The sequence below is a fragment of the Triticum urartu genome, chromosome 6A, assembly GCF_056163025.1.
Source record: "Triticum urartu cultivar PI428250 chromosome 6A, HENAU_Tu73, whole genome shotgun sequence".
In the NCBI taxonomy this organism is placed as follows: Eukaryota; Viridiplantae; Streptophyta; class Magnoliopsida; order Poales; family Poaceae; genus Triticum; species Triticum urartu.
The window spans coordinates 567,046,546-567,062,545 of record NC_141878.1 but is presented as its reverse complement, the minus strand read 5'-3'; the positions used below and the strand labels follow the sequence as shown (position 1 = coordinate 567,062,545).

The following is a 16,000-nucleotide window of genomic DNA, read 5'->3' as shown; positions in this document are numbered from 1 at the left end:
CCGGATAGCTCTGAGTAGAGATACCGGATGCATATAATGGAGCAACAATTTAGAATAGCTCCAAGTAGAACAGTTATTTGGATTAGCTCCAAATGGAACGTGGTAGCTACATCTAGGAGATGACATAGAGATTTGTAAAGCACACAAGGATCTGAAAGGTTCGGACCCGTTGACTAAAACCTCTCTCACAAGCAACATGATCAAACCTAAAACTCATTGAGTGTTAATCACATAGTGATGTGAACTAGACTACTGACTCTAGTAAACTCTTGGGTGTTAGTCACATGGCGATGTGACCTGTGAATGTTAATCACATTCCGATGTGAACTAGATTATTGACTCTAGTGCAAGTGGGAGACTGTTGGAAATATGCCCTAGAGGCAATAATAAATTGGTTATTATTATATTTCCTTGTTCATGATAATCGTTTATTATCCATGCTATAATTGTATTGATAGGAAACTCAGATACATGTGTGGATACATAGACAACACCATGTCCCTAGTAAGCCTCTAGTTGACTAGCTCGTTGATCAATAGATGGTTACGGTTTCCTGACCATGGACATTGGATGTCGTTGATAACGGGATCACATCATTAGGAGAATCATGTGATGGACAAGACCCAATCCTAAGCATAGCACTAGATCGTGTAGTTCATATGCTATAGCTTTTCTAATGTCAAGTATCATTTCCTTAGACCATGAGATTGTGCAACTCCCGGATACCGTAGGAATGCTTTGGGTGTATCAAACGTCACAACGTAACTGGGTGACTATAAAGGTGCATTACAGGTATCTCTGAAAGTGTCTGTTGGGTTGACACGAATCGAGACTGGGATTTGTCACTCCGTGTAAACGGAGAGGTATCTCTGGGCCCACTCGGTAGGACATCATCATATGCGCAATGTGACCAAGGAGTTGATCACGGGATGATGTGTTACGGAACGAGTAAAGAGACTTGCCGGTAACGAGATTGAACAAGGTATATGGATACCGACGATCGAATCTCGGGCAAGTAACATACCGCTAGACAAAGGGAATTGTATACGGGATTGATTAAGTCCTTGACATCGTGGTTCATCCGATGAGATCATCGTGGAACATGTGGGAGCCATCATGGGTATCCATATCCCGCTGTTGGTTATTGACCGGAGAGTCATCTCGGTCATGTCTGCATGTCTCCCGAACCCGTAGGGTCTACACACTTAAGGTTCGGTGACGCTAGGGTTATAGAGATATTAGTATGCGGTAACCCGAAAGTTGTTCGGAGTCCCGGATGAGATCCCGGACGTCACGAGGAGTTCCGGAATGGTCCAGAGGTAAAGAATTATATATAGGAAGTGCCATTTCGGCCATCGGGACAAGTTTCGGGGTCATCGGTATTGTACCGGGACCACCGGAAGGGTCCCGGGGGTCCACCGGGTGGGGCCACCTGCCCCGGGGGGGCACATGGGCTGTAGGGGATGTGCCTTGGCCTACATGGGCCAAGGGCACCAGCCCCAAGAGGCCCATGCGCCAAGAGAAGAGAAAAAGGGGAGAGTCCTAAAGGGGGAAGGCACCTCCGAGGTGCCTTGGGGAGGATGGACTCCTGCCCACCCTTGGCCGCACCCTTCCTTGGAGGAAGGGGCAAGGGCTGCGCCTCCCCCTCTCCCTTGGCCCTATATATAGTGGGGAAAAAGGAGGAGCAAACCAATCTAAGGCCTGGCGCCTCCCTCTCCCTCCCGTGACACATCTACCTCCTCCCGCAGCGCTTAGCGAAGCCCTGTTGGAATCCCGCTACTTCCACCACGCCGTCGTGCTGCTGGATCTCCATCAACCTCTCCCTCCTCCTTGCTGGATCAAGGCATGGGAGACGTCTCCCTTCCGTACGTGTGTTGAACGCGGAGGTGCTGTCCGTTCGGCACTAGGATCATCGGTGATTTGAATCACGACGAGTACGACTCCATCAACTCCGTTCTCTTGAACGCTTCCGCGCGCGATCTACAAGGGTATGTAGATCAAATCCTCCCTCGTTGCTAGATGACTCCATAGATTGATCTTGGTGACACGTAGGAAAATTTTGAATTTATGCTACGTTACCCAACAGGAAGTGTCGCCCTCGCTTGTAGGTGGTCGCCTCGTTGTTGAAGATGTTGATGTAGGCGAACTCACGGGAAGTGGATGAAGATGCCATATGTCCAAAGGCGAATATGCCTTGATAGCACTTGGCGAAGATGGCGAAGTGGTTTTTGTAGCTGTAGTGTCGTCTTGGTTGTGGTCGTCTCGCGGTCTTCTCTTGAGCTCATGAAGTTTGGCTGTAGCTTGATGTAGAGTCTGTTGGGACTTGTAGGTTTGCGCGTGTTGAGCATCTTCATGTTGATGGTCTTGTTGCCGTGCTTGAACTCGTAGTAGATGTCGTTCATCATCGTCGTGCACATGATGCTTGGAGGTGACTTGCCCTTCATGACAATGTGGATCACAAATGTGATGATGGTCGACATGTAGATGTGGACGTGGACAAATTGCGCTTCCATCGCTTGTTCGCTCCGAAGATGATCAATTTGGTCGCCGCCGCCTTGAAGATGACGAAGGGGAAGAATGGTTGTCCAGCAAGGCCAGAATCTCCTCCATCCTTGCATCTTGCTCCTTCTTTTGTGCGGAAAGCTTGTTGTCGATGTAGCCTATTTTCCTTGCTTCGGAGTGACGAATGTCGATGGAGAGGTTCTCGATGCGCTCTCGCAAGGTAGAATGCCCCTTTCTTTGTTGTTGTAGACCGACGATGGACGTTTTAATGATGTAGTTGTTCGCGCCGTCGTTGTCGTTGAAGACCGGAGATGAAATGCCTTTTCTATCCATCACAAGACTCAAGCAAATATGAGTGGAAGAAAGGAGACAACTATACCAAATGTACCTTAATCGATGTTGAGAATGGATCAATGATCAATCAATGATGTAACAAGGAAATAGCACAATTGGTACCGATCTCATCGATTTCTCACACCAACACAAATAAAGCTTACGGTGGAGCTTGGTGAGGATAGTGGCACAAAAATTTGATGCAAAATGTTAGCAAGAGTCAATAATGTTGAAAGAGCTTCACACATTCGCAAGTGAAACAAGTAGACCAATAGCAATATGGCACTCGGAAACACATACACGGATAGATAGACCAAGGTTGTCCGCATTGCATTAGGCGCACATATGACATGGTGTTTGGTTGCAACCTGCATAAGGTGTTATCACCACTTCTAACTAGTGGTGAGCTTACCACACACAATCTGAATATGTAGTGCCAGCTAGTTAAACAAATGACAATTCATCCTAACTACTATCAAATGATAGTTCAAATTATTAATAGCCATTGGCTAAATAGGGGATAGCTCATCGGTGTTGCTGCTACCAGATCTTTCTCTTCCTCTTCCTCTTCTTCTGCTTCTGCTTCTACTGCTGCGGCATCTTCTTCTTCTTCTTCTTCTTCTTCTTCTTCTTCTTCTTTCTCTTCTTCAAATCCTGCACTGACCTCTATTAAGCCACATTGCCTCTGCCCACTCCAACATTTTGTTCTTCCAATCGTCATTGTCAAATGCCTCCACACCATGGCCGGAGCTAACAACATCCTCAGGCTCGACCTCTTGCTCCTCAGACACGTGTTCATCAAAGCCCCACTGGAGGATCCAATTATGCAGAATGCAACAAGTAAAAACAAGCTTAACCTGAGTGGAGTATGGGTGGAATGGCTTCTGATCCACGATCTTAAACCTATTTCAGAGCTCCAAATACCCTCTCAACAGTTACTCTAAGGATGGAGTGTCTGAGATTAAACAGCTCATGTGCAGTCATAGGATAGTTCCTAACAGAGAACTCGTTGAGATGGTACCTGGTTTTCCTGAAGGGTGGAAGAATACCCGGCCGACATGCATAGCCAGCATCTCCAAGGTAGAACTTGTGTCGGGGATGTTGATCCCATCAGGTCGACTCATGCTATCACTGAGAATGTTAGCATCATGCGTTGACCCCTTCCAGCCAGCCAGCACATATATGAACTTCAGATCAAAGTCAACAGCAGCAAGCACATTTTGACTTGTGTAGTGCTTCCTTCCCTGTATGCTACAGAGTATGACTTAGGAACTCTGGAGATGACATGAGTACCGCCTATTGCCTGAATGCAATCCTGAAAATGGCATCACAAGCCTGTGTTAGTGCTAAACTTGAATGATACAAGCATATCAAGCCATGAAAAGTGAATATTGTCAATGCTCACCTTGAAGTATGGGTACCATCTTGGGCTTCCGCGAATCTTGGGTGGAGTCTGGCCAGATGGTCTCCTGATCATCTCTCCTCTAAGCTCCCCAACAGCAAAAAGCACCTTCTTAAAGTACCTAGAGATGATCTCCATTGATCTCCTGAATGTGTTGTGAATGACCATGAACCTCTGGTTGTGGCCAACAACATGGAGAAACATGGCCACTTGCTCTTCCACACTGGTGTTGATGTTATCTTGTAGCAGTCCCCTGTTCCTGAAGGTCCCGACAAGCCTGGCAAATGGTGCTCTTTTCATTCGAAGCATCCACAAAGCCTCGACGTCATTGCAGTTGTAGATGTAGTTCAGATTTTGGATCTTCTCCTGTTCCCGGATAAACAATGGATCATAGCGGATCAAAAGTCTCCCAGCACAAAAAACAGCTCTTTGGTGCATGAACATGACCCATGCCTGAATCACACTAATCAGTGCTGCTGCCTGAATTATGAGCCTCATCCGTGCGTCCATAACCTAGTTGACATCGACGGTTCGTTCAGTGGAAAATCGATCTTACACCTTGTCTAACGGCCTAACCACCGACCTAACAAAGGGGGGAGGGGGGTGCTGCTTACCGGCATCAGAGACGAAGACGGCGTAGGGGGAGCCATGGCACAGACAAGGTCGACTAGACAGTGGCCAACAACAAGTGGAGCACCAGATCCGTCGCAAACGCCGCCGCCTCTAGCGCATATCTGAAATCGCAGCCGCCGCCGGTGGTAAGGCAATAGGGAAGAAATGGAGTAGTGGCTATGGGTGAGCGAGTGAAAAGGGGGTGATGCTAGATTTGGCGCCGGGACGGCGCGCCAGATTTCCATCTCCCGCCTGGTTGAGCTCGACGGGGGCAACCAAACACGCCCTATCTAGCTCCGGATAGATTCCATCCGACCAAAACGCATGTATACATACACGTGATGGACAATGCTAGCTCCTGATCAATTCGTTCCGGTCATAAGGCACGCATACGTAGCCCGTCCTCCCGTGGGAAGTCCATATATAGAGCAACAGCAGCCAGTGCAAAACCAACTCGGCAACTGATTCATGTCCAAGCCGATATCAGGTGACGCGATCTCCACCACAAGCAGATCGAGCGAGGAGCGACGCTCCCTCCGTCCCAGGGCTGGACAAAGGCCAGTAGCAACTTAGAAAATGCTGGATTTGTTGCTCGATCTGATCACTGATCACTCAGAAAACGAACAATATGCTTCGAATATCTGTCAGGGCTCTTACATAACACACGAAGGATGGGGGAAAACACTGGAGGAAAAACAACTAGTGTAACGTACACCGAGGGAAGCAAAACAAGAATAAATGAAAAACAATCACTGCAAAACTGGGTGATAGATACAACAACATCGTCTGCTGTTCCGATTTGTCATATCCTGCGAGGCTGGTTTCCCCATCTGGCCTTGTCGGATCTCGGTCTCTTCCTCGGCCGTGCTCTGACATCGGCCGCCTCTTGGAACGGGTTCGGTCCGTTCGGCTCCTCACGTGGCTTCCTCACCTTCTTCCTTTTCCCACGGTCATACCCCTCGTCCCTGGAACAAACATGGAGATGAGTGACCCCATAAAGTAAAGAACCTGCCATCACAAAGAAATTAACCGTTGTTTGCAAACTTACCATTCATCTAGCACATAACCAATACTGTCGGTCCTTCTCGGATATTGAAACTCTGTTGCCTTCCTATCTGACATGTCAATGTCATCCCACAGTGGAACTGCGAAACAAAATCAATGACTGTAAATATTTAATGCTGATGGCAGCGAACAAAAATGAGAAACGCATTTCTGCAAGGTTGCGCATATGCAGGCAACAGAGGAGAGTTATATGTGCTTACCAGGGATTTCTCTCAAACCCCTTGTGAGGAGATCGAAATGCCGGGGGACTCCCTCGTTTGCATGTGCACTGTTTCTTGAATCAATCTGGTCCGCAACAGAGCTTACGCATGCACCTGGTAGCTCGGCACTAGCAAGTGTTGCATCCTTGTCGTCTTTCTTGTCCACGGGAAGGTCAGCAGCACTGCTGGGGCGTTCAGCGAGATGTGGTTTCTTCGTGGATATCTCAACACCATTATCTGAACTTGCAGCGGCGCGGGAGCGTTTGCGTCTTCTATGGGATTTACATGATATGTCCTTGGTAAAAACAGTTTCTGATGTTGATGTCTGCTGATCATCGGCGCTGATTCCATTGTCAATGGACTGCCTTTTAGCTCTTTTGTGTTTCCTTTTCTTGTGCAGTTTTAGTGCAGCAAGTAAAGGTTGCTTGGACACAAAAAGCAAGTGCACAGTTGAATAATCCTTATGCTTCTTGGACTTCAAATCCTTCATTGTATGTAAATTACCATGGCATGGATCCTTGTCCAACACTTGTGCAGGGTCTTCAGGGCAGATCACCTGAGCAGAAGCTTCAGGGCAGACCGCCTGTGCGGACACTTCAGGGCAGACCGCCTGTGGAGAAACTTCAGGGCAGACCGCCTGTGAAGAAACTTCAGGGCAGATCGCCTGTACAGACAATTCAGGGCAGATCATCTGTGCAGAAACTTCAGGGCAGATCGCATGTGCAGAAACTTCAGGGCAGGTCACCCGTGGAGAAACTTCAGGGCAAATCGCCCGTGGAGAAATTTCAGGGCAGATCGCCTGTGCGGAAATTTCAGGGCAGAGTGCCTGTGCGGAAACTTCAGAATAGAAGTGTGTCTCAGGGTGAGCCTGCCCAGCTACCAGATCATTGTTCTGCATAGAAGCCTGCATTTGGAAAATCAAGTTACACCCAAATAGAGCCAAGACACGCTATGGCCAGTGTTATATTAATGGGCCATGATCTGCATCATCATTATGTAATCCAAACGGACCGGGGGGGGGGGGGGGGGGTACCTGCTCCTGTGCATTTGCAATACTGTCGGCGTCCTTCACAGAAAGTTCCTCCACCGTAGCCTGGCCAACCTCTACTGTATTAGTCTGGACTGAAGTCTGCAGAAACAATGTTTCTCGAATTAAATCTACATGCATAGGTATGATTGTTACTTCTTTTCATGCACATGCATGGCGGGTGAGGGAATGGACAGGTGATTGATTAGATACCTGCTCCACTGCATTTGTTATAGCACCTGTGTTCTCCACAGAAAGCTCCTCCATAGCTATTTTATCAGGTTCCTTCCCAGACTCTGCTGACTCTTTAGCTTCATTACAGCAGGTTAAATCTTCTCTACTGGACATTGTTCCATTAGAAACAGAAAGCATCATATCCTGCCATGTTGGGAACAGAAAGCAATAGTGTTAACACTCGAGTATAAAATTATAGTAATGCAAAGACCAATGGCAAGCATCATATGATTACCTTGGTTTTCTTTATTTCTGCACTTTCCGCTGGCTTACTTGTATTGAGAGTTTGTTCACCACATGGATCTGTTCGAGGTTCAGAAGCCTGGTGATTTTCTTCCAACATCCCATCACTGCCATTGCATATGGGCAAGGCAGCAGTAAATGCACCATCGGACTCAGGTTGCTGTTCTTGCAATGGCTTCTCATACGCCTTCGGGTCACAGCTTGAATTATGAGGAACAATAACATCAGGCTGTGCTGATGAAACTATCTCCCTTTCACTATCTGAAGTTGTCTTGGTTGTGTTGATGGACAAGGTAGCAGCAGCTGTCTGTACTGAAACCATACCATTGTTTTGGACACCATTGTTTTGGACAGCTGCGGCTTCAATAACTCCAGTACTGCTAGAATATTTTGAACACTGGCCTTGTGAGCTGCTGCCAAAAATGCTAGGACGACCATCATCTGGGTTCTGCTTCTGCGACTTAACATCTCCATTGGTAAATGAGGGAACATTCAATTTTGCTTCCATTAAACCGTTTCGAATTGTGCCATTCATATTAGCGGTCTTCTCAGAAATAGCATTCTTAACTAACGAACCAGTAGCACCATTATTTTTGAACATCACTGAGCTCCTCACCCTGTCACGCACATAGAATAACATATAGGCTTTCTGCCTCAATACATCTGCCTCACGAACTTGGCAAACCTGGAAGTATCCACAAATAATGAACATCAGAAGAATAAAGACAGTACAAGACATGGTAAATGCAGGTATACAAAGACAGTAGGAAAAGCTTGCACCAAAGTTTGGCAGAAGTTTACATGAGTGCAAATTCATTGGAAAACTAAAATTCTACCTCGTTATCATCAAGATTGTGCCAAATCCCACTAGAAGTCCGAACAAAGCAATAATAGTGACCTGATTGTGTATTCCAGCCAGCATGAACCAACACACCATAAAGACTGTATCTGAAATCCATGCCCTTCAGATATGAACATAACCACAGTAAGTTGTAAGGAGAGGTTCACTAGAGAGAAATACAAAACTAGAATCGGAAGATTAATACTTTCGTCAACTAGTTACTCACTTCTGAATTACTGACAAATGGCTTCAAGTTCAAAGTTGACTGAAAATCCACTTTTTTGTTGATCTTTTGACCAGGGTTAAAAGGACTAAAACGCTTCAGATGAATTGTCAATACATCAGGAGCCTTATCAATTGTAAATCTTTTCTTGGCCACAACTTTTTTCTTGCAGCTCTGGCAATTGTACTGCTTCTCCCCGCCATCTAAAGCCTCTTCTTCAGTAAAATTTTGAAGTGCTTTCAGCAATGTAGCAGCATTAGCAATTTCCAGACTGAGATCCAGGAAAGGATCGAATTTGCTGGAACAGTGGGAGCAACTTGCACATCTCACCTGTAATGCCCGTAAATATAGCCACGCAGGGATGAAATCAGGAATACATTTGCCATCGATATTACTCATATAATGGTAATTGACCAATTAACAGAACTTACCTGACTTCTTAAGCGGCCACCAAATATTCTGTGAACTAGACTGTTCTCATAAGCACTCGGAGACTGACTTGGTATACCCGAAGGTAAACAGCATTTGTGCATGGACTCAAGTAAGTTGACCATTAGCTCGTGTGCATCTTCCTGCCTATAGTAACGAAAACTACGAGAAATGCCTGTCTAGCAGTTAAAGATAGCATAATTCAATGATGAATTTGGAAAAATTAGATAGTTATAGTGTTTCAATATTTAAATTCAAAAGAAAATATACTATCAAGTTAAGCTATAGCACATGAAAGGATACATTTTAAGTTCTTCACAAACTGCACCGGTGTCAATATCTTCCCAGTTGACTGTAGGGCACATCTAACATGGTTCTGGAGAGCACACAGTGCACAAAATCCAGCTGCTCGGCCTTAACAAATAATAATTAAATCAGTATTTGTACTGTCAGAAAAGCAGCAACTGCCAATGAGAATATTTTTCCATACTTCTTTGATAAATGATAACAGATGCTCTGCTACTACAGAACTGGTGATGAGATATACCACATATAATTACTCCCTCCGTCACCAAATAGATAGATGGTGTATAAATCAGTCAAAATGTCAACTATTTATAAGTATGACCAAATATATAGAAGAAAATATCAACAAACTGCAATATTGAATAACTACATTGAGTTGGTATTGTTCATCTTCATATTTTTACACATATAACTGGTCAAACTTGAAAGCATTGACTTTTTGACTCAGTTTATACCCCATCTATTTGGGGGGAGGGAGTAAATGAAATTGGAATATTCTGCCAAAGAGGTTATACTAATATTCTTTTCAATCAAATGAAATGTCTCAAGAAGCAATAATTGCCGTGCAACCGCAACATACTAATATGCAGTGGTGTATCAACCAATGTACACCTAAAGATCCCACCAGGGGGTTGAAAACTGCTGCCCCAATCATGTTGCAGACAACCCATTTTACTGGAAAATGCATCATCCGCAACCAGCAACAAAATGCTGCTTCGCTGCTTAGAACACTGTCTCAAAAGCAATGATTAGGATGCAACTGCAAGGCACTGACAAGCAGTTGTGTACATCAACCAATGCGCTTTTTTGGTCGTAGACTAAACATTTTACTGGAAAATGTGTGGTGTTCAAATACAGCAAGAAAGGCTGTTTCACTGGCTGGGACTTACAGGGTCAACACCATCATACTACCCCATGCGGGGAATTGATATGTTTGGTTGTCAAGTGGCATCAAACTTACATGACGACGACGTGTGCTTGCCGCTCTGCAGGTACGCCACGAAGGGCTCCGTGTACGTCAGGCATTGCAGGACCGAGTTGAGGTAGCACGTATTGCCGAGATTCCGCAAGCCAGCCCCCTGCGTTACACACAAGAGGGTGCCTCAGTGAATTGAATTCAGTTAACACGAAAAAGAGGGCGCCTCGGTGAATTCAGTTAACACACAAGAGGGCGCCTCGGTGAATTCAGTTAACACACAAGAGGGCGCCTCGGTGAATTCAGTTAACACACAAGAGGGCGGCTCGGTGAATTCAGTTAACACACAAGAGGGCGGCTCGGTGAATTCAGTTAACACACAAGAGGGCGCCTCGGTGAATTCAGTTAACACACAAGAGGGCGCCTCCGTGAATTCAGTTAACTTGTATGACAAGTATAGCATCATGTTTCAGACTTTCAGGCGCATCGGCAAATTCCCTAGGTAAAAGTCAGATACCAGGGCACCTCAGTGGATTCACTTCACTGGTATTACCGTATAACATCATGTTTCAGTCGCATCGGTCAGACACCAGGGCACCTCAGCGAATTGACTTCGCTGGTTATTATTTTACAGCCTCATGTTTCAGGCGCGCCGGCATAACCCCCAGGTAAAATCAAACGCCAGGGCACCTCAGTGAATTCACTTCGCTGGTATCGTCGCATAGCCTCATGTTTTTTAGGTGCATCCGCAAATTCCCGAGATAAAAATCAAATGCTGATGATAACACAACTAGCCAGATTCCGAAGGAACCACAGTGGGATCAACAATTTTTCATGAGAACCGACTCCAAAAACAGAGTCATCATTTCCAACCCCAAAATCCCGTCAGTGAACCCCCAAAAAAATAACACTCGCCAAAGTGCAGAACTGCGAAATTCAGTCCAACACGAGCGAACAACAGGAATTCGTGCGAGTAAAACCCAACAGACTGCGGTTCCAGTGCCGCACCGCACTTACGAGCCAATTTGAAAACTCCCAAATCCAAACAAAAAAATATCCCGAAAATAATCTGCGGGCGCGCGCGCACTCACGATTCTGCGCAGGTAGACCTTGGCGGCGAGCTCCCGATCGAGCCCGCCCGCGCCCGCCTCCCCCTTCTTCTCCCGCGCCTCCGCCGCCGCTAGCGCCAATCGCCTGTCGGGGTTCGGGTACGGCCTCTGCATCGGGGCCCCTCCGGCCGCCCCCGCCCCCGCACCCTGCCTCGCCGACGCGTGGAACTGGATCCTCCGGTGCGCCGCCGCCGCCTCGCCCATTCGTCTAGGGTTCCGCGCAGGCGCAGCGGGCCAGCTGGGCGGATCGGAGGGGCCGATTAGCCTGCTTAATTCCGGGGGTCAATTCGCTGGGGGTTTAAAACGTGCGGCCTCGATCGATCGGCTTCGGGTCGGGTCTGGTGCGGCACACGGGGGTGGGGTTTGTAACCGACGTAGCCCTTGGCCGGTGGACGGCTGGGATCAGGCCGCTGGGGGTGGCTCGCGCATCCGGAGCGTCGGTTAGCCGGGCCCATCGTTGCAGAGGAGACGGCGCGGCGGGCGGTCGGGTCCGGTCGGCGGAAGCGACGAGGCCGAGCTGATGATTGAGCCGAAAGTTCGAAACGAAACGAGCTGGCTGGGGTTCGGGTGCGTGTCCGTTCGGTGGAGGCAGAGGCTGGCGTGGACGCGTGGTGGTTGCGTGCCGTCCGGTATCTTATTCCGGTTGGTGCACTCCGCGGGAGGACGGACGGGGCCGTGCACGTCGGGCCATGAGCCGGTGCGGCTCGCCGAGGGCCCGGTGGCCGTCGTCGTGGAGCCGCCGGCGAGGTTATCCGACGACGCGGTGCGCGAGCTCCTTGGCGGTCGGAGCCGGTGAGTTCGATCGCCGGTGGTGAACCCATGTGCTGCAAACCCAACCAAGGTCTGGATGTAATCAGCTTCTCTTTTATCGGAGGGGAAATGATTTGCCTCGTGCTTGGCAGTAGCAGTAGCAGAGGGAATGAGAGTTTAATGCCTGGTTTTTATATATTAGCAAAAGGAAGGTGGAAGCCAGCTTACGGGAGAAGCTAGAGACGGAGGGTTTTACGCGAGAAGTTGCAACCTGTGATTGGATGGTTAGAGAGACAGTAGTATTCTAGCCCACCAGGGTTTAAGTCATATTGCTCGCATTATTTCTGGATTTATTTCAGGATTTCCGGCGATGCGCTTTCAGCGGGAGGAGACGTTTCCGTCGACAACGAGGCGCCTACGGTGACTTCGTAAATCTTAAGATTGAATGCCGGCTCAGTCTCTCGGAGGTGCTCATAAAGACAGGGTGTGCGTGTGTATGTTCATAGGGATAAGTGTATGCGCGTATGTATGAGCGCTTGCGTCTGTACTTTGTTCAAAAAAAAAGAGAACCAGACGATGCCCCGCATGTTACCATGAAATTGGACGTATATAGTTTCTAAATATTGCGTAGAATATTATTCTAGCTCTTACGATTTTTTAGCTATGTGAGGAATTTCTGTGTAAGCAAAGCATTGGCATGAAAATTGTGCATGTCACAGTTAAATGCAATGTAATTTAAAACGCATTTATAATGCACTAATGCATTTTGCATAGGACCATTTCATGTTTGAGGACTACCGATTGTGTAAATTGTTTTTTTAGGTAAATAGCTGCCTTATTATTACTTTGTCTATGGCTCCATCAGCCACAATAGCATCACATATACAAGAAGGAAAGATATTAAACCAGGTCTTGCATAAATTAAACTTAAAAGGCAACACTTTCTAGCTAGTATATGAGCAACTTTGTTGGCTTCTCATCGTGTCCAGATCACTCGAAACTCGCCGGCGCCAACCATCATCTCCTTTATCTCATGGATGACAGGTCCAAACCTGGACCGGTCAAGTTGTTCCAAGAAGAGAGCACGAGCAACTCCTTGGTTATCTGTTTCGAGCACAACCCTTGTGATGCCAAGTTCAGCCGCCATTTGCACTCCCCTTGGGCAAGCTAGTAGCTTCACATGCTCGGCACAATAGATGTTGTTAAAAGAAATGACATGTAGCAGCCTTGAATGTGTTTCTATGATCTCGCGGAACCACTCCAGCCCCACCTCCCAACCCATCCTTCTTCAGCGATCCATCGACATTTATTTTAGTCTAACTCTCCTCAGGTGGCACCCATCGGGGCATCCTTTTGCACAGCCGGGGCAGTCCCCTTTGGTGCATGGACATCGAGCCACTCATTCAGGAGTATGAAGACACGCCCAACCAGTTCATGTGCGTTGCCGAAGGTCCCATTTTTTGTGTAAATTGTTTATTGAGGATTATTCTATGTTAGCACTTGTGCAATTAATTGAATTGCAGGTTTTGTGTAGTGGTCATGTGTTCTTGGAAAACCTATTCCATTTACTAACATACTAGCAGGGAGAAGCGCGGCACCATGTCGTGCCCGCAGTTAAGCCCGTCGTTGCTTGGTGTGTAATTTAATCTGTTATTGCTCATGTCTACTGCCAATAGTCTATTGTGTTTTGATAGATAATTTTTTGTGCAAATTTCCGGTGAGCAGCCGAGCAGGTATATGCTTATGGGAAGATTGTATGCTTGTGTGACAAAGGTGCAATAGATAATTTGGACCGTTGAGTAGATTGCACAGCTAGGTGCATACATGCGTGTATGAACAGAGAAATACAACAGAGTGGACACCAGATTATGAGAATACGTTGCGTAACTAGATGTCATACATGTGCAAATAAAAAGGATAATTCAGTGACTATGGTTCATTAGTACCTTGAACGATTTGCTTTTGGTCTTCACCCCTTGTGGTCGCTTTCTTCATCAGAGGAGAATATGGTTATTTCGTTGGGGGTGGTTACTTGGCCTCGAGTTTTCTCAAATTGTTACTTTACTTGCGCTCTATTTCTTCAAGCAATAAAAGTTGATATTCTGTGTCATCACAGTGGTTGATGCCGAATTGGCATTCTTCTAGTTTGAATTTGTTAGCATTCTTTTCAATACTTACATCTATGTACACAGACCATATTAACACAGGGGCCTGTATTTCGTTCAAACATATATGGAAAACAAGTGTCACTCAAGATAAAACATTTTTATGTGGTTTGTGCATAGAGGTTAAAACTTTTTTTATGTAGTTTGTGCATAGAGGGGTTACTCTCACAAAGGATAATTTGGAAAAACGAAGATGGCAAGGGAGTAGACGATGTTGTTTCTGTGGTCAAGATGAAACAATTCATCATTTGTTTATTTCCTGTCTGTTTCACATGTGTGAACTAGCGGAACGTCTTGCCTTTCAGGCCGACGGCTTCGTGTTATATAGATGGGGCGCACCTCCCATAACAGCGCATACATTCGGTTGAGATTACATTCTTGGAGATAAAGAAAGGAGGTAGAGATAAGAGATACATGAGATAAACATTATACTCTAACTACCTAACCAACTCCTATGATGCGCCGCATGGAGATATATGCCGATCATGTAGATATTGATGTGTTTAACACCCTCTCTTAATCACAACTCCATTAAGTTGAGATTATACTTGAAGTTTTCAAAACTCTTGATTGGCAATGCCTTTGTGAATCCATCTGCAATTTGATCACTAGAATGCACAAAACGAATGTCAAGTTGTTTGTGAGCCACCCTCTCTCTGACAAAATAAAAATCTATCTCAATGTGTTTGGTCCTGGCATGAAACACTAAATTAGCTGAGAGATAGGTGGCACCAAGGTTATCACACCACAAACATGGAGCTTGTTTACTTTTTATACCAAGTTCCTTGAGCATGGATTGAACCCATATGATTTCAGCCGTGGCATTTGCCAACGCTTTATATTCTGCCTCTGTACTAGATCTGGAAACTGTAGCTTGCTTGCGAGCACACCATGAAATTAAGTTGGGTTCAAAGAAAATAGCAAAACCATCAGTAGAGCGTCTATCATCAAGACAGCCTGCCCAATCAGAATCAGAGAATGCACTGACAAGTGTATAGAGGACGACTTGCTAAAATTGAGACCCATGCTTAATGTGTTTTTGACATATCTAACTATCCGTTTGGCAACAGTCAAATGAACAGTTGTAGGTGCATGAAGAAACTGACATACTTTGTTGACAGCAAAAGAAATATCAGGCCTAGTAAGAGTAAGATATTGAAGAGCTCCTACCAAGCTTCTGTATTTTGTGCTATCCTCTTGAGTCAAGAGAGTCCCTTGTGTGAGAGATAACTTTTCTGAGCTGGATAGTGGAGTAGGTGTAGGTTTACAACCCTGTAGACCAGCTTTTCTTACCAAGTCAACTGCATACTTTTCTTGGGAGAGATGAAGTCCATCCTTGTGCCTCTTTACTTCAATTCCAAGAAAATAATGCAAGTCTCCAAGATCCTTCAAGGCAAAGTCTGCACTCAAATCTTTTAACAACCCTGTGATAGCTTCATCAGATGAGCTTGTCACAATAATATCATCAACATATATCAAAACAAATATGCATGTATTGAACTTGTTGTAGTTGAACAGAGAGGTGTCAGACTTTGAAGGGACAAAACCAAGTGTTTGCATTTTGTGACAGAGACGGGAGTACCATGCTCTTGGTGCCTGTTTCAAACCATAAAGTGCTTTGTCCAACTTGCAGACATGAGAGG

At 46.1% G+C, this 16,000-nt stretch overlaps 2 protein-coding genes across 3 annotated transcripts; both read right to left on the bottom strand.

The window, feature by feature from the left end:
* Positions 1–3,482: 3,482 nt before the first annotated feature.
* On the bottom strand, positions 3,483–4,735 carry LOC147966386 (uncharacterized). The gene is made up of 3 exons (XM_087530810.1): positions 4,241–4,735; positions 3,885–4,079; positions 3,483–3,644 (listed from the first exon to the last, which is right to left on the bottom strand). The coding sequence occupies exons 1-3, from the start codon at positions 4,733–4,735 to the stop codon at positions 3,483–3,485; spliced, it is 852 nt and encodes a 283-aa protein (XP_087386936.1).
* A 719-nt stretch (positions 4,736–5,454) lies between these two features.
* Positions 5,455–11,754, bottom strand: LOC125515126 (uncharacterized). 2 transcript variants are annotated; one of them, XM_087528872.1, is made up of 12 exons: positions 11,425–11,754; positions 10,379–10,496; positions 9,415–9,525; positions 9,114–9,286; positions 8,686–9,012; positions 8,455–8,580; positions 7,611–8,303; positions 7,355–7,519; positions 7,148–7,207; positions 6,115–7,018; positions 5,898–5,994; positions 5,455–5,814 (listed from the first exon to the last, which is right to left on the bottom strand). In XM_087528872.1, the coding sequence occupies exons 1-12, from the start codon at positions 11,644–11,646 to the stop codon at positions 5,652–5,654; spliced, it is 3,159 nt and encodes a 1,052-aa protein (XP_087384998.1). In that variant the 5' UTR covers positions 11,647–11,754; the 3' UTR covers positions 5,455–5,651. The 2 variants fall into 2 exon arrangements, with proteins under 2 accessions (XP_087384998.1, XP_087384997.1); XM_087528871.1 differs by having other exon boundaries at positions 7,148–7,243; positions 11,425–11,752.
* Positions 11,755–16,000: the final 4,246 nt, after the last annotated feature.

What these genes read in the sequence shown, in the direction of transcription:
- LOC125515126 (XM_087528871.1), bottom strand. Translation starts at nt 11,646, where the DNA reads ATGGGCGAGGCGGCGGCGGCGCACCGGAGGATCCAGTTCCACGCGTCG. An exon ending in TTGCAAATGCACAGGAGCAG is followed by an intron (nt 7,019 to 7,147) that starts GTACCCCCCCCC and finishes TTCCAAATGCAG; the next exon opens with GCTTCTATGCAGAACAATGA. An exon ending in GGTTATGTGCTAGATGAATG is followed by an intron (nt 5,815 to 5,897) that starts GTAAGTTTGCAA and finishes TGTTTGTTCCAG; the next exon opens with GGACGAGGGGTATGACCGTG.
- LOC147966386 (XM_087530810.1), bottom strand. Translation starts at nt 4,735, where the DNA reads ATGAGGCTCATAATTCAGGCAGCAGCACTGATTAGTGTGATTCAGGCA. An exon ending in GATGGTACCCATACTTCAAG is followed by an intron (nt 4,080 to 4,240) that starts GTGAGCATTGAC and finishes TGTAGCATACAG; the next exon opens with GGAAGGAAGCACTACACAAG. An exon ending in TGGCTATGCATGTCGGCCGG is followed by an intron (nt 3,645 to 3,884) that starts GTATTCTTCCAC and finishes TGGATCCTCCAG; the next exon opens with TGGGGCTTTGATGAACACGT.